This window comes from Pleurodeles waltl, chromosome 12 (assembly GCF_031143425.1).
Source record: "Pleurodeles waltl isolate 20211129_DDA chromosome 12, aPleWal1.hap1.20221129, whole genome shotgun sequence".
Taxonomy (NCBI): domain Eukaryota; kingdom Metazoa; phylum Chordata; class Amphibia; order Caudata; family Salamandridae; genus Pleurodeles; species Pleurodeles waltl.
Genome location: NC_090451.1, coordinates 13,171,280 through 13,189,429, shown reverse-complemented (window position 1 = coordinate 13,189,429; position 18,150 = coordinate 13,171,280). Strand labels below are relative to the sequence as shown.

Sequence of the window (18,150 nt, the reverse complement as noted above, 5' to 3'; positions counted from 1 at the left end):
TCCTGAGTTTGGAGGATTCCCCCAATAGGAATAGGGATGTGCCCCCTCCCCTCAGGGAGGAGGCACAAAGAGGGTGTGGCCACCCTCCAGGAGAGTAGCTATTGGCTACTGCCCCCCAGACCTAAACACAACCCTAAATTTAGTATTTAGGGGTGTCCCTGAACCCAGGAAATGAGATTCCTGTAACCTAAAACAAGGACTGCTGACCTGAAATCCCTGCAGAGATGACGGACACGACAACTGACCTGGCCCCAGCCCTACCGGCCTGTCTCCAGACTCAAAGAACCTGCACAGCGACGCATTCAGCAGGACCAGCGACCTCTGTGGACTCAGAGGATTGCTCTGCACCTAAAGGACCAAGAACCTCCCGAGGACAACGGCTCTGTTCAGCAACAAACTTGCAAAAAAGAAGCAACTTTTAAAGAACTCTCACTTCCCGCCAGACGCATGAGTCTTCACACTCTGCAACTGACACCCCCAGCGCGAGTCCAGGACAACCAACACCGCAGAGAGGACTCAAACGACGTGGACACCCTGAGTCGACCTCCCTGCACCCCCGCAACGACGCCTGCATAGAGGATTCAGAGGCTCCTCCTGACCGCAACTGCCCGGTAACAAAGGAACCCTACTCCTGGACCAAGCACTGCACCCGCAGCCCCCAGGACCGAAAGGAACCACCTACCAGTGCAGGAGTGACCAGCAGGCAGCCCTCATCCTAGCCCAGTCGCTGACCGGCCCAAGAAGCCCCCTGTGCCCTGCCTGCACCGCCTGAGTGACCCCCGGGTCCCTCCATTGCTTTCAATAGCAAACCTGACGCCTACTTCGCACACTGCACCCGGCCGCCCCTGTGCCGCTGAGGGTGTGTTTCGTGTGCTTGTGTCTCTTCCCTCCTCCCCTCCCCCTCCTGTGCTCTACAAACATCTTCTCTCCCACCCCCCCCCCCCCCCCCCATCTGCTCCCCAAGGACCCAGGTATTTACTCTGTTAGCAGACTAGGACCAGAGCACACTTGTTCTCCATAGGCGCCTCTGTGTTTTGGGCCCTCCTTTGACCTCTGCACCTGACCGGCCCTGTGTTGCTGGTGCTGTGGCTTTGGGGTTGCTTTGAACGGTGGGCTGTCTGTGTCCAGGAGACTGACTGCGTAAGTGCTTTACTTAACTGACAAACTAAACAAAACTTACCTCTCCCAAGAACTGTTGATTTTTGCACTGTGTCCACTTTTAAAATAGCTATTTGCCATTTTAACTAAAACTGTGTGTATTACTGTTTTTAAATCAAAGTTGTATACTTACTTGTGTGAAGTGCCTTGCATTTGATGTACTTATATCAAATTTGAATCTTGTGGTTCTAAAATAAAGAAAATATATTTTTCAATATAAAAACTATTGGTTTGGACTAAGTCTTTGAGTGTGTGTTCCTCATGTATTGCCTGTGTGTGTACAACAAATGCTTAACACTACCCTCTGATAAGCCTACTGCTCGACCACACTACCACATAATAGAGCATTAGTATTCTCCAGTATTGGGGTATCTTTCATAGATTCACATGCTTGAATCATTCCCCGTCGTCGAAGTGGGAGCCCCACAGTACATAGAATGCAATAATTAGAGAAAAGATTATTATTATTATTATTATTTTTTTTATATTGAAGTGAATAGGAGAAACACATTCAAATGTAGAACTATCAGCCTCTTTAGAAAGATCCCAAATTTCAGCCAATCAGGCGTGACCACCCCTTTAGAATCCTCAGCACAGAGGCTCAGTCTCTCAGATTTTCTACCGCACGTCGTGTGTAAGGGAGTCTCCCTAAGCTCTGCTCAGTTTTCTATCTCTTCAAGAGAAATTCTTAGAAACTTTCACTTTGCTCTTACTGCAGAATTTTTCCATCATGTCTACAGTAAGAAAAAGTCTTTCTGATGGATACAACTACCTGTGGATTCCTCACCTCATGAATACTCCCATGGCGCCAGCATTTGACGGAAATCTTCTTACTAGTCTCTGCACGTCGACGAGGACGTCACTCTAGCCCACGCGACGCCGTCTGACGTCATACAGGCAATAAGAAGTCCTCGCCGACGTGCCGATGACAGTTCCCTTTTTTCCGTGCATTCGAAACGGTTATCTTCGAGGGAGTTACTGTTACCTTCGTGGTTACAGTGTATTGTCTGCTGCGTAGTCTTCTCTGCGGTAACAATGTCTCAGAGGAAGTCGGGTTTCAAGCCCTGTCGAGAGTGTGGGGGCAAGATGTCAGTTACAGATCCTCACTCCGACTGTCTATGGTGTTTGAGCTCCGACCACGACGTCTCGACTTGCGATTCATGTCAACACATGAATCCGAAGGCCCTCAAAGAGCGCGAGGCCAAGTTATTCATGGCAAAGTCAAAGAAGAAGGAGAAACATCATAAGAAGTCTTCTTCGCCAAGGTCTCACCGGCGTCATCGAGACTCCCGGCGCCGTAGAGACTCACGACGTCACTCCAGCAAGGAGTCTCATTCGAGGTCACCTTCGGCTCGGCGTCGGAGGACTTGGGAGGTCAGCCCCACGGTCACGCCGCATCCATCGACGCCGTTGCCCTCTCCGGCGTCACCGACTTCACCTGGTCAGGCGTCAGTGATTGAGGTGGTGCAGCCTCTTGTGTTTTCTCCGGCGTCGCAGACGTCGAGGCCGGCGTCGGGGTCGCCTTCGATCCAGGCACCCCAGTATCCGGCTTTTCCCACTCCTGGAGCCGATAGTACCGCGTTTCTTAATGCGATGTATACCATCTTTCAGCAGATGGCTCCAGGAGCTGCTCCGGCTGGTCCTTCGGGGCCCTTGGCCTTTTCGTTGGGTGATCCTGCGCCTCTTCGGCCGGCACCCTTTATGCCCTTTCTCCCTTTTGGGAATGTGGGCTCGGCGCCGGTGCCGGCGTCGGTGGCCGCTCCGGTGGCTTCGGATGTTTCGGCCCCGGAGGTTGCCCCTCCGTCGAAGTCAGGATTTTGCCCTGTGACTCCGGTTGGTCCATCGGCTCCAAGACCTCGTCCTCCGGCTCCTGCCTCGGCGCCGAAGCTGCCTGTGGCGCCGGACGCGGCGTCAGATGCTTCTGGAGATCGGCGCCGTTCTTCGACGTCGGCGGAGGCCATGTCGACTCCGCGTATCGAGGAGAGACTTCATTCGAGGAGGCGTGCTCTCCGTCTTTTAGAAGAGCAAGAGTACCAGCGAGTCCTAGAGGAGGGAGAGATTGAGGACTCTGGAGACGGACTGCATGGTCTGGATACAGCCAGTGGGCTGGACACTTCCCCTGAGTGGGACCTTTCATCTCCAGGGGAATATACGGAGGAGGCTGCTTCCTTTCATGCTGTGGTGAGGAAGGCAGCGAGCTTTTTGGACCTGCCTTTGCCGGTGGCAGAGGCAAAGCAGAATTTGCTGACAGAGGTATTGCATCCGGCCTCTGCTGCAGCTGAGCCTCTCTTGCCATTTAATGAGGCTTTGCTGGATCCGGTGTTGGAGGTGTGGAAGAAGCCGGTGTCTTCCTCGGCCGTTCATAGGGCTGTGGCCAGGAGGTATCGAGCTGCACCATCTGACCCTGGCTTTCTCTCTAGACACCCTACGCCGGAGAGCTTGGTGGTGCAAGCCTCCTGTTCCTCAAAGTCAGCGCCTGGTTCCTTCCCGACGGTGCCTGGAGACAGAGACTCCAAGAAACTGGATGCGCAGTCCAAGAAAATATTTTCGGCATGCAGTTTGGCGTTGAAGGCCACCAACGCCACGTGCATTCTGGGGAGGTACATCCATGCGCTGATGGATGATATTTCGTCTTCATTCACGGAGCTTCCCCAGGGTCTTTTGGATGTGGTCTCGGACGCCCAGGCTGCCGCGACCCAGATTATCCAGTCTGGGCTGGACACGACCGACTCGGTGGCCAGGGCGATGGGCACGGCTGTGGTGGCAAGAAGACAGGCCTGGCTCCGAAACTCAGGGTTCTCTGCGGATGTGCAGTCGACCCTGCTGGACCTCCCGTTTGATGGGGACAGACTGTTTGGAGCCAAGGCAGATTCGGCCTTGGAACGATTTAAGGAGAGCAGAGCCACAGCCAAATCGTTAGGACTGCAAGCTCCTTCTTCCTCTGCCTCTTCTAGAATTTTCAGGAGGTTTCGGGGATTTGGGCGTGGCTCTTATTCCTCTTCCTTTCGGGGGAGGTTCCAGCAACCCGCCTCTTCCCTCCCCTATAGGTCATTTAGAGGGAGGGGGAGGGGTGGGGTCCGTACCAGAGGAGCCTCTCAACAGCACTCTGCCTCTTCCTCGTCCTCTGGAGGGGTGCAGCAGGGGAAGCAGCCTTAGGCTTCCACCGTTTCCCACTCACTCCTCTCCTGTAGGGGGAAGATTACAGCGTTTTCTCCACAAGTGGAGGTCTATCACAACGGACACTTGGGTTCTCGGCATTGTGGGAAAAGGCTACGCCCTTCCCTTTCGGGAGTTCCCGCCCCTCATCCCGCCCCGCCCATCTTATTGTTCAGAAGAACACCTCCTGTTGCTAGAACAGGAGGTTCAAGTCCTCCTTTCAAAGGGCGCGGTAGAGTTGGTCCCAGAGCAGGAAAAGGGTCGAGGTTGTTACTCAAGATACTTCCTGATTCCCAAAAAGGATGGTCAGTTGAGACCAATCCTGGATCTGAGGATCTTGAATTGGTTCCTCAAACAGGAAAAGTTCAAGATGCTGACCCTAGCACAGGTGCTTTTGGCGTTGAACAAGGAAGATTGGATGGTGTCTGTCGACTTGCAGGATGCTTACTTTCATATCCCGATACTCAAGTCGCACAGGAAGTATCTCCGGTTTGTGGTAGGGTCGCAGCACTATCAGTTTGCGGTCCTCCCGTTTGGTCTTACTTCAGCACCTCGAGTCTTCACAAAGGTGATGTCAGTGGTTGCGGCGGAGCTCAGAAGGAAGGGGATAGCAGTATTCCCTTACTTGGACGACTGGTTGATCAAAGCCAAGTCCCCGGAGCTTGTGTCGCATCATCTGCAGTCAACAACCCAGTTGTTGTTCGACCTGGGCTTTTCGGTGAACGTGCCCAAATCTCACCTGGAGCCCTCTCAGCGCCTCCTGTTCATAGGGGCAGTACTGGATACAACATTGAGTCGAGCCTTTCCTCCGCCTCAGCGGATTCAAGATATTCAGGAATTGGTTCCAATGTTTCGAAATGGAGCGGTAGTTCCAGTCCTCAAGGTCCTTCGTCTGCTCGGTCTGTTCGCCTCCTGCATTCTGTTGGTCACGCATGCTCGCTGGCACATGAGGGCTCTTCAGTGGTGCCTCCGAAGGCAGTGGTCTCAACACAAGGGAGATTTAGAAGGTACTGTCAAGATCTCCAGAGATGCTGCTGTGGAATTGAAGTGGTGGATTGCGGGCAACAATCTTTCACAGGGGAAGCCGTTCGCGCAGTCGCCACCAGTGGCCACGGTAATAACGGATGCCTCCACCCTAGGATGGGGAGCTCATCTGGGGGATCTGGAGATCAAAGGGCTTTGGTCTCCAGAGGAACAGGTGTTTCATATCAATCTGTTGGAGTTACGGGCTGTACGTTTGGCTCTCAAGGCCTTCCTCCCATCCCTTCGTGGTCAGTCGGTACAGGTCCTGACGGACAATACTACCACGATGTGGTACATAAACAAACAGGGAGGAGTAGGGTCGTACCTTCTCTGCAGAGAAGCTCTTCGGCTATGGTCCTGGGCAAAGGACCATCAGATTTGCTTGGTGGCAAATCATCTGGCCGGGGTCTTGAATGTACGTGCGGACAGTCTCAGTCGCCAATTCTCGGCAGACCACGAGTGGCGTCTCCATCCAGATCAAGTCTGTTTAATCTTCCAGATGTGGGGGTTTCCTCGGATAGATCTGTTTGCCACTCGGGAGAACGCGCATTGCCCGTTATTCTGCAGCCTCCAGTATCCGATGCAGGGAGCGTTGGGGGACGCGTTTCAGATAACCTGGTGCGACCAGTTGCTTTACGCGTTTCCCCCCATACCCTTGATTCCTCGAGTGTTGAGGAAAATTCGCCAAGACCGGGCCCAAGTCATCTTAATAGCTCCGGATTGGCCAAGGAGGGTATGGTACTCCGACCTTCTCCAACTCTCACTGTGCCCTCCGCTCCGTCTCCCTCTCAGGGCAGACCTCCTCTCGCAGTCGCAGGGGCAGGTTTTACACCCCAACCTCCAGAGTCTGCACCTACATGCTTGGAGATTGAACGGGGCAACCTGAGTTCCTTCTCTCTCCCGCCTGATGTAGTGGATGTTATCTTAGCGGCCAGGCGACACTCCACTAAATCTATCTACGCTAATAGGTGGTCTAAATTTGTTATGTGGTGTGGAGAGAGACAGATTGATCCCTTACATGCTCATCTGTCACATGTTTTGTCTTTTGCACTGTCTCTAGCGCAGAAAGGTTGTGCAGTAGCTACCATTAAGGGTTATTTGTCGGCCTTGTCAGCCTTCATTTGTCTTCCAGACCAACCATCGTTATTTAAATCCCCTATTGTTCTCAGATTCTTGAAAGGTCTTCTGAATCAATATCCTCCAAAACCATTCGTTATGCCTCAATGGGATTTGTCCTTGGTCCTGACTTTCCTTATGGGGTCCCCTTTTGAGCCTATGCATTCTTGCCCCTTAAGGTATTTGGTTATTAAAACAGTATTCCTGGTAGCTATAACATCTGCAAGGAGAGTGAGCGAGTTGCAGGCCTTATCGGTTAAACCCCCTTATATAACGTTTTATGGGGATAAGGTGGTGTTGAGGACCAAGGCTGCTTTCCTTCCGAAGGTTGTTTCACCCTTCCATTTGGCTCAGACAATCACTTTGTCCACGTTTTATCCTCCGCCTCATCCTTCAAAGGAGGAAGAAAGACTACATCGCCTGGACCCAAAAAGGGCGTTGAGCTTCTATATCGACAGAATGAAGGATATCAGGCTGGAGGATCAGCTGTTTGTCGGATACGTGGGCAAGAGGAGAGGAAAGGCAGTCCACAAGAGAACACTCTCCAGGTGGGTTGTTCTTTGCATTAAAATCTGTTACTCTTTGGCAAAGAAGGATCCGCCTGAGGGCATTAGAGCTCACTCCACCAGAGCTAAGTCGGCCTCTTCGGCCTTGGCCAGGGGTGTTCCTGTGGTTGACATCTGCAAGGCCGCAACTTGGTCGTCCCTTCACACTTTTGTGAAACATTACTGTTTGGACTCTGAGGTCAGAAGGGACGGTCATTTTGCACGGTCAGTGCTGCAGGATTTCTTGGTTTGACCATTTAGGCACCCACCGCCGGGCGTGGTACTGCTTTGGGACTCTATTCATGAGGTGAGGAATCCACAGGTAGTTGTATCCATCAGAAGAACGAGTTACTTACCTTCGGTAACGACTTTTCTGGTGGATACATTAGCTACCTGTGGATTCCTCACGGTCCCACCCGCCTCCCCGTTGCCTTTTTGGTCTCTCCAAGCAATCCTTGAGTGTGCTCCTTTTGGTCTTCAAAGTTGCAATACATTTTGCATGTATGATATTTGTATATATGTGTATATGTATATATAAATCTATATATATATTGGGTATATACATGATTCGTATGTATAAATATATTTATTTGTTTAAAAAAAAAAAAAAAAAAAAAAAAAAGGTTATATTAAATCTACAGCTATTTTATTGCAATGTTGTGTGATTTACAATATTAAGAGATGTTGCTTTGCTCTTTCATTGCATTGGGTTATTATTATTATTCTCATGCACGTAAAAAATGTTGGTACTGTCATCGGCACGTCGGCGAGGACTTCTTATTGCCTGTATGACGTCAGACGGCGTCGCGTGGGCTAGAGTGACGTCCTCGTCGACGTGCAGAGACTAGTAAGAAGATTTCCGTCAAATGCTGGCGCCATGGGAGTATTCATGAGGTGAGGAATCCACAGGTAGCTAATGTATCCACCAGAAAAGTCGTTACCGAAGGTAAGTAACTCGTTCGTTTAGGCCTTGTGGGACCTGTGGAAAATTGAGACTTCACTGTGAGGACCCTCACAAGGAATGTATCTACTGCCTACATCCAGAGCATAAGGTCAAGGACTGTAAGATCTGCAGGACCTTTCCCAACAAGACTCTGAGGGACAGAGAACTGGTGAACACCGCCACCCACATCGCCGGACACACGCTCTACCCTATCTTCTCCGCCAGCAAACACGTCTTCTTCAGCCACACCTCTGCCCTACACTGGACCGACCACAGCTGCGTCCACTTCACATTCCGACGCGAGACCTCCCACCTCCGCACTCAACCCACCCCTCGTCGACAGTGGAACAAGATCCCTGAAGAGCAACTCTTCTCCGCTCTCGCCGCCAACCAACCCACCCTCACCACCGACCCCAACGACGCAGCTCTCAACCTCACAAACTGGATCTCCAACTGCGCTGACAACCTTGCTCCCCTCAAACGCACGCATCGACAGACCAACACCAAAAAACCTCTCTGGTTCTCTGACACCCTCAAAGAATCAAAGAAAACTTGTTGTGCCCTTGAGAAGGCCTGGCGCAAGGACCACACCGCGGACAACATGACCGCCCTCAAGAACGCTACACGCGAACACCACCACCTGATCCGCACTGCCAAAAGGAACTTTTTCACCGACAGACTAGACAAAAACAGCCACAACAGCAGAGAACTCTTCAGCATCGTCAAAGAGTTCTCCAACCCCAGCGCCAGCGCCAACGCCGTCACGCCCTCACAGGATTTGTGCGAATCCCTCGCCACTTTCTTCCATCGCAAGATCAGCGACCTCCACGACAGCTTCGGACACCAGACCCAACCATACACCACTGAACCCGCTTCCCCGGACATCACCCTCAACAACTGGACCCACATCAACACGGAAGAAACCAAATCCATCATGAACTCTATCCACTCCGGCGCCCCTTCGGACCCCTGCCCGCACTTCATCTTTAACAAAGCCGACGACATCATCGCCCCGCACCTCCAGACCGTCATCAACTCTTCTTTTTCTTCTGCTACCTTCCCCGAATGCTGGAAGCACGCTGAAGTCAACGCCCTACTAAAGAAACCTACGGCTGACCCAAGCGACCTGAAAAACTTCCGCCCCATCTCTCTTCTACCTTTCCCAGCCAAGGTAATAGAAAAGACCGTCAACAAACAGCTGACCACCTTCCTGGAAGACAACAACCTGCTCGACCCTTCACAAACCGGATTCCGAACCAACCACAGCACGGAAACCGCCCTCATCTCAGTCACAGACGACATCAGAACCCTGATGGACAACGGTGAAACAGTCGCCCTCATTCTCCTCGACCTCTCGGCTACCTTTGACACCGTCTGTCACCGCACCCTAATCACCCGCCTACGCTCCACCGGGATCCAAGGCCAGGCCCTGGACTGGATCGCCTCCTTCCTCGCTAACCGCTCCCAAAGAGTTTACCTCCCTCCGTTTCGCTCAGAACCCACCAAGATCATCTGCTGCGTACCTCAAGGCTCATCGCTCAGCCCGACACTCTTCAATGTCTACATGAGCCCCCTCGCCGACATCGTACGCAAGCACGACATCATCATCACCTCCTACGCCGACGACACCCAACTTGTACTCTCCCTCACCAAGGACCCCGCCAGCGCCAAGACCAACCTACAAGAGGGTATGAAGGACGTCGCAGATTGGATGAGGCTCAGCCGCCTAAAGCTGAACTCTGAAAAAACGGAAGTCCTCATCCTCGGCAACACCCCGTCCGCCTGGGACGACTCCTGGTGGCCCACGGCCCTCGGCACCGCACCGACCCCCGCAGACCACGCCCGCAACCTCGGCTTCATCTTGGACCCTCTTCTCACCATGACCAAGCAAGTCAACGCCGTGTCCTCCGCCTGCTTCCTCACTCTCCGCATGCTCCACAAGATCTTCCGCTGGATCCCCGCCGACACCAGAAAAACCGTGACCCACGCCCTTGTCACGAGTTGCCTGGACTACGGCAACACCCTCTACGCCGGGACCACCGCCAAACTCCAAAACCGCCTGCAACGCATCCAAAACGCCTCGGCCCGCCTCATCCTCGACGTACCCCGCAACAGCCACATCTCCGCACACCTGAGACACCTGCATTGGCTCCCAGTCAGCAAAAGGATCACCTTCCGTCTTCTCACCCACGCACACAAAGCCCTCCACAACAAGGGACCGGAATACCTCAACAGACGCCTCAGCTTCTACGTCCCCACCCGCCCCCTCCGCTCGCCTCGCACTTGCTGCCGTCCCTCGCACCCGCCGCTCCACGGCGGGTGGGAGATCTTTCTCCTTCCTGGCGGCCAAGACCTGGAACTCCCTCCCCACCAGCCTCAGGACCACCCAGGACCACTCCGCTTTCCGGAGACTCCTAAAGACTTGGCTGTTCGAGCAGCGATAACCCCCCCTTTCCCCCCTAGCGCCTTGAGACCCGCACGGGTGAGTAGCGCGCTTTATAAATGTTAATGATTTGATTTGATTTGATCTACTGCCTACATCCAGAGCATAAGGTCAAGGACTGTAAGATCTGCAGGACCTTTCCCAACAAGACTCTGAGGGACAGAGAAGCCAGGCTCCTACTTTGGCTCCAGAAAAGAAAGGCCAGAGAAGCTCTTTCTGAGGAGGAAGAGAGTGACACTTCAGTGACCTCAAAGAAAAGGAAAGCGTGGCAATATTGACATCGTCGACGGCAACTTCGTCGACGCTGGCGGCACCGTTAGCGATTCCACCGACGACGGCTCCGTCGACGCCTACACCGTCGATGAGAATACCATCGACGAGTGCTCCGTCGATGGTGGCTCCGTCGACGACTCATTATCCTCATTTTGGAGCATCTCCTTACCTGCCGCAGAGAATTCTATCTATAAAGAGCAAGTCTTCTCTATTGCTTCCATCACATACATCGCCCAGTAAGGTCACACCAATTCCTCCGCAGCATCTATTTGCTGACGAAGATGATGACGATGATGTTTATTCTGATGATGGCTTCTTTCCGGTGGCACGTAGTCCATCTGAACTACGCATTAAGTGCCAAGAGGAGGATGAAGAGGAAGATCTCCAGCCTTATTCGGACCAGCAGGATCAAAGTCACCTACAACTTCAAGGACAGCAAGAACAGACAGTTCAGATGCCGGTCTCGTTGATAAACAACCTTCAACAGATGATGCAGGATTATTATTTGAGATTTCCTCCACCTGGTTCTTCTACCCCGGTACAACCTCCACAGACACCAGTGTCCACCCCGGCTAGACCTTCAGAATTTCCGGACCCTGCCACAGCACCTTCATCTGCTCAGGGTATTGCTTCACCTTCATCCGACGACGAGCAAGAAGAAGGTGAGATACAGGACTCTGACTCTCTCATTCCTGAATGGGATGAGTATCAAATCCAAACTCCATCTCCTTCTACACCACCACCAGTGGACTCTCCACCGCAGGACATTGGTGGCTTCCATAGTGTCATGGAAAGAGCTGCGAAAGATTCCAGCTGCCAATTACATCGAAGCAGTCAGACTGTTTTCTTTATGACTTCAAAGAAGATACTAGGAAGTCTGTAAGGGCCATACCCATTGTTGATTTCATTTGGGAGGAAGGCCTAAAGGTCATGCAGACTCCATCCTCCGTTCCAGCAGTCTTGCCGAGACTTGAGATGAAATTTGATTTGATTAGCCATCCTAAACCGGATTCGGTCATTTCGCAGGCAGCTCAGAGGAGGTCCAGGAATCCATCAGCATCTCTGACTGCCCCCCCCAGACAAGGAAGGACGTCGTTTGGACTCCATAGGGAAAAGGTTTTCAACTATGGCGGCCACCACTATTAGAGCAGCAAACTCTCTAGCAATCCTGGGGAGATACGATCGCCAGATGTGGTCTGACATGTCACAATTTATAGACATGTTACCTGAGGACAGTAGAGTAGAAGCACATAAGATTCTACAAGAAGGTGAAAAGATTTCGGCTGAAATCATAGACTCTGCCATTGATGTTTCCTCTACAGGTTTTCGTCAGTTGGCTGGGGCGGCCGTACTCAGGCACCAGGGGTGGCTCAAAGCTACTCCTTTTAGGCCTGAAGTGCAATTAAAGATTCTGGACATGCCGTATGATGGCGAGCTTTTGTTTGGCAAGCATGTCGATGATGCGTTGCAGTCTATTAAAGCAGACACTGAGACAGCCAGATCTCTGGCAACGCTACAATGCAAAAGACAGCCCTTTCGGGGAGGGAGAGGAACCTTTTCATATAGAGGAGGCTCTCAACAATATCGTCATTACTCCTCTTACCAAGGTCAATTTCGATCAACCTTTGGCCAGCAACAACCGCATTCCTTTCGTCAACAGTCATCCGCTCACTTCAGGCAACAAACGAGAGGAAAGTCTGCTTTCAAGGCCAAGGAGACGGCAAGGAAGCACTGACCCTCATCAACTGTCTGCACCCAGCCCCTATATCAACACTCTTATAGGGGGCAGAATTTCCAAATTTCTACACCAGTGGTCCAGAATAACTTCAGAACAATGGGTACTGGATATTATCAACCGAGGACATACACTAGAATTCAACCAACCTCCCCCTCATGTACCACCAAGAGGTCCCCCGCCAGCCCATCTCAAAGAGCTTATGGATCAGATTGCTATTTTAATGAAGAAGGGAGCAATAGAGGTCGTACCAAGGAGCCAGAGGGGAACAGGTTTTTACTCCCGCTTTTTCCTTATCCGGAAAAAGACAGGGGACTGGAGGCCTATTTTAGATCTTCGTTCGCTCAACAAATACCTCAAAAAACAATCTTTTTGCATGATCTCCCTTCAAGACGTCCTGCGCCTGCTCAACCGAGGGGACTTTATGACATCGTTAGATCTTCAGGACGCATATTTCCACTTTCCCATTCACCCCAATCATCGGAAATTCTTGTGATTCAGGGTTGCAGGCATTCATTACCAGTTCAGAGTGTTGCCTTTTGGCCTCAGGTCGGCCCCAAGAGTATTCACCAAGGTTTTGGCACCGGTGGCAGCCCACCTCAGACAATTAGGGGTACAAGTGTTCCCGTATTTAGATGACTGGCTAATAAAGGCACGAACAACATCGAAGGCTGCCATAGACACGGAGACATGTCTATCCCTTTTCGGAGCTTTGGGCTTAACAGTCAATTACCCCAAGTCTCACCTAGATCCTACCCAGAACATCACTTTTCTAGGAGCCATCTTGGACACTGTTCACGCGAAAGCCTCTGCTTCACAGGACAGGCGAAAGAAACTTCGAGACTTAGCAGCACGTCTCAGCAAAAGAAAGTCCGCTTCAGTGCGGACTTACAAGTCTTTGCTGGGGATGCTATCGTCTTGCATTCCATTGATAAAAGACTGTCGTCTGCACATGAGGACACTTCAACAGCAATTAGACAATCAATGGAAACAAATAGAAGGCTCTTTCGACGATGTAATCCGAATAACCCCATCAGCAAAGCAGGCTTTCGAATGGTGGAAGGATACTCCCCTCGTCTCAGACGGTCTGTCATTTCTGAAGGACAAGACCATGCACGTAATAACAGATGCATCCCTAGAGGGATGGGGTGCTCATTTGCAGGATCTTTCAGTGAGGGGGAAATGGTCCACTCAAGAATCGACTCTCCACATAAATGTATTGGAGTTGAGAGCGGTTGCTTTGGCACTCAAATCCTTCCTCACAAACATCAGGAATTCTTCAGTCTTGATAAAAACAGACAATACCACGGTCATGCATTACATCAACAAACAGGGAGGCACAAAATCTCGAGCATCATCTCTAGAGGCGCAAAAGCTGTGGCATTGGGTAATTCAACATCGAATCTCCATCAGAGCAGAACATCTCCCATGGATCACCAACACCTGGGCAGATGCCCTAAGCAGGACTCGAACCAGCTGCCACGAGTGGGAACTCAATCAGTCAGTTCTCGACCGTCTCTTTCGTCGTTGGGGCAAACCCACTCTAGATCTGTTTGCGACCAGAGACAACAAGAAATGCCAACACTTCGCAAGCTGGCGACCGCAGAAGGGATCAAAGGGGAATGCGTTTTTGATCAGATGGTCAGGGATTTATGCATACGCTTTCCCCCCGCTTCCACTCATCCCGAGACTTCTGCAAAAGATGAAGAGGGAACCATGCAGGGTTCTATTAATTGCTCCCAGATGGCCACGCCAGTTCTGGTTCACAGAACTTCTATTACTTTCGGAACAACCTCACGTTCGACTAAAGACAATACCGGAATTGTTAACAATGAACCAGGGTCAGGTTCGTCATCCCAACCCGACATCTCTTTGTTTATCAGCCTGGCTCCTGAATTCTATGAATTCGATGGACTAGATATCCCTCCAGATTGCAGGGAGGTGCTTGCCTGTTCCAGGGCTCAGTCTACAAACCGAACATATAAGTTCAAGTGGAAGAGGTTTTGCTTATGGTGCTCAACTTCCAACGTTCATCCTCTAAGGTCCTCTCCTGAACAGATTCTGCCATATTACATTTGGCTAAATCCGGCCTTTCACATTCATCTATCAGAGTGCACCTGGCTGCCATATCCCGTTTCCGACGGACGTTCAGTCACCTTCTCTATGGTCGTCCAGAATAATGAAGCAATTTCTCAAGGGTTTGTTTAGGATGTTTCCACCAATTCATCATCCTGCGCCGCAGTGGCATTTGAACATTGTGCTCTCCCAATTAATGAAACATCCGTTTGAACCCATTCATAAGGTGGATCTCAAATTCATTTCTTTTAAAACAGCCCTTCTTCTGGCCTTGACGTCAGCGAAGAGGGTCAGCGATATCCAAGCCTTCACAATTTCTCCACCTTTCCTCCAATTCAAGCCAGAGGTGGTCATTTTGAGAACTAATCCGAAGTTTATACCTAAGGTTCCATCATCTTTTCACCTAAATGAACCGGTGGTTCTCAGAAATCTTTTTCCAAATCCACAAATTGCAGCGGAACGAGCTCTACACTCTCTAGACATTAAAAGCTGTTTAAAATTTTATATACAAAGGGCAATCAACTTCCGTAAATCTGAACAACTATTTATCAGTTATGGAAAGATCAATAAAGGTAAAGCCGTTACTAAGCAGACCATAGCTCGCTGGATCTCTTCTGCCATACAGTTGTGCCACCAGTTGGCAGGGAAGCCATTATCATCCAGTGTCAGAGCGCACTCCACTAGAGCGGTATCCACTTCAGCAGCTCTGTTCGCTGGAGTCCCTCTGAACCAGATCTGCTGGGCGGCAACATGGACACGTGCTCACACTTTTACCCAGCACTACTGCCTAGAAGCTACGGACAGAATGGATGCTGCGGTAGGACAAGCGGTATTACGTAATTTACAGTATTTGCATAAGGTGAGCCAATAACCTCTTATCCTCTATGTACTGTTAGAAGGATAATTTTATGTATATATATATCTGTGTGTGTGTGTATATGTATATATTTATATATATATATATATATGTATATATATGTTTATATATATATATAGTTTATATAGGTAATATGGTTAACGGTTGACTTGCAAATGTTAATTACCTATATGAGTTCAGATAGCATGCGTTATACACAGGCATACTATTGGTGTTACAGAAATCAAAAAAAAATTCTTACTGCTGGCTATTCTGATTCAAGCATGTGAATCTATGAAAGATACCCCAATACTGGAGAAGAAAATGAGTTACTTACCTGTAACTGTGGTTCTCCAGTATTGGTATCTTTCATTGATTCACATGCGACCCACCCCCTTTGTTTTTTTTCCGGTAATCTCTAGTGCGGAGAAATCTGAGAGACTGAGCCTCTGTGCTGAGGATTCTAAAGGGGTGGTCACGCCTGATTGGCTGAAATTTGGGCTCTTTCTAAAGAGGCTGATAGTTCTACAATTGAATGTGTTTCTCCTATTCACTTCAATATAAAAAAAAAAAAAAATTTAAATCTTTTCTCTAATTATTTCTACGTACCGTGGGACTCCCACTTCGACGACGGGGAATGATTCAAGCATGTGAATCTATGAAAGATACCCCAATACTGGAGAATACTAATGCTCTATTATGTGGTAGTGTGGTCGAGCAGTAGGCTTATCAGAGGGTAGTGTTAAGCATTTGTTGTACACACACAGGCAATACATGAGGAACACACACTCAGACTTACTCCAGACCAATAGTTTTTATATTGAAAAATATATTTTCTTTATTTTAGAACCACAAGATTCAAATTTGATATAAGTACATCAAATGCAAGGCACTTCACACAAGTAAGTATACAACTTTGATTTAAAAACAGTAATACACACAGTTTTAGTTAAAATGTCAAATAGCTATTTTAAAAGTGGACACAGTGCAAAAATCAACAGTTCTTGGGAGAGGTAAGTTTTGTTTAGTTTGTCATTTAAATAAAGCACTTATGCAGTCAGTCTCCTGGACACAGACAGCCCACCGTTCAAAGCAACCCCAAAGCCACAGCACCAGCAACACAGGGCTGGTCAGGTGCAGAGGTCAAAGGAGGGCCCAAAACACAGAGGCGCCTATGGAGAACAAGGGTGCTCTGGTCTTAGTTTTCTAACAGAGTAAATACCTGCGTCCTTGGGGAGCAGATGAGGGGGGGGGGGGGGAGATGTTTGTAGAGCACAGGAGGGGGAGAGGAGGAGGGAAGAGACACAAGCACACGAAACACACCCTCAGTGGCACAGGGGCAGCCGGGTGCAGTGTGCGAAGTAGGCGTCAGGTTTGCTATTGAAAGCAATGGAGGGACCTTGGGGTCACTCAGGCGGTGCAGGCAGGGCACAGGGGGCTGCTTGGGCCGGTCAGCGACTGGGCTAGGATGAGGGCTGCCTGCTGGTCACTCCTGCACTGGTAGGTGGTTCCTTTCGGTCCTGGGGGCTGCGGGTGCAGTGCTTGGTCCAGGAGTAGGGTTCCTTTGTTTCCAGGCAGTTGCGGTCAGGAGGAGCCTCTGAATCCTCTATGCAGGCGTCGTTGCGGGGGTGCAGGGAGGTGGACTCAGGGTGTCCACGTCGTTGGAGTCCTCTCTGCGGTGTTGGTTGTCCTGGACTCGCGCTGGGGGTGTCAGTTGCAGAGTGTGAGGACTCGTGCGTCTGGTGGGAAGTGAGAGTCTCTTTAAAAGTTGCTTCTTTATTGCAAGTTTGTTGCTGAACAGAGCCGTTATCCTCGGGAGGTTCTTGGTCCTTTAGGTGCAGAGCAATCCTCTGAGTCCACAGAGGTCGCTGGTCCTGCTGAATGCGTCGCTGTGCAGGTTCTTTGAGTCTGGAGACAGGCCGGTAGGGCTGGGGCCAGGTCAGTTGTCGTGTCCGTCATCTCTGCAGGGATTTCAGGTCAGCAGTCCTTGTCTTAGGTTACAGGAATCTCATTTCCTGGGTTCAGGGACACCCCTAAATACTAAATTTAGGGTTGTGTTTAGGTCTGGGGGCAGTAGCCAATAGCTACTCTCCTGGAGGGTGGCCACACCCTCTTTGTGCCTCCTCCCTGAGGGGAGGGGGCACATCCCTATTCCTATTGGGGGAATCCTCCAAACTCAAGATGGAGGATTTCATAAGGCAGAGGTCAGCTCAGGACACCTTAGGGGCTGTCCTGGCTGGTAGGCAACTCCTCCTTGTTTTTCTCATTATCTCCTCCGGACTTGCCACCATAAGTGGGGGCTGTGTCCAGAGGGACGGGCATCTCCACTAGCTGGGATGCCCTGGGGCGCGGTAACAACAGGCATGAGCCTTTGAGGTGTTACAGGCTATATTTCTGGCCACAGAGTGACAAAGGCACTCACCCCATGTGGCCACAAACTCGTCTGGTTGTGGCAGGCTGGCAAGAACTGGTCAACCTACCACAAGGAGATGGACTGGCATACAGGGGGCATCTTTAAGATGCCCCCTGTGTGCATTGTTTAATAAATCCCACACTGGCATCAATGTGGATTTATTGTGCTGAGAAGTTTGATTCCCAGTGTAGCTATTATGGAACTGTGGAGTTTGTAATTGACAGACTCCCAGACCATATACTCTTTCTGGCTACCCTGCACTTACAATGTCTAAGGATGTTGAAGGTAGTTCCTCCGGCTTGTCCTTAAATGCATGCAGCTTCTTAGCTGACTTACTGCTCTTGGGGGATAGGCTCTCCACAGACCTCTTCCTTTTCTTTGAGGTCACTGAAGTGTCACTCTCTTCCTCCTCA

The 18,150-nt window shown here is 50.5% G+C and overlaps 1 protein-coding gene across 14 annotated transcripts in view; it reads left to right on the top strand.

Moving 5' to 3' along the window:
* Positions 1–18,150, top strand: part of DAZAP1 (DAZ associated protein 1) — a 432,244-nt gene that overhangs the window by 363,154 nt on the left and 50,940 nt on the right. The window contains exon 12 of one of the 14 annotated variants that reach the window (XM_069215788.1): positions 16,172–16,226. The exons of the other annotated variants lie outside the window; for them this stretch is intronic. Coding sequence (XP_069071889.1) covers positions 16,172–16,197 — 26 coding nt within the window. The 3' untranslated portion in view covers positions 16,198–16,226. The remainder of the gene's footprint in view (positions 1–16,171; positions 16,227–18,150) is intronic. 14 annotated transcript variants of the gene reach the window in all.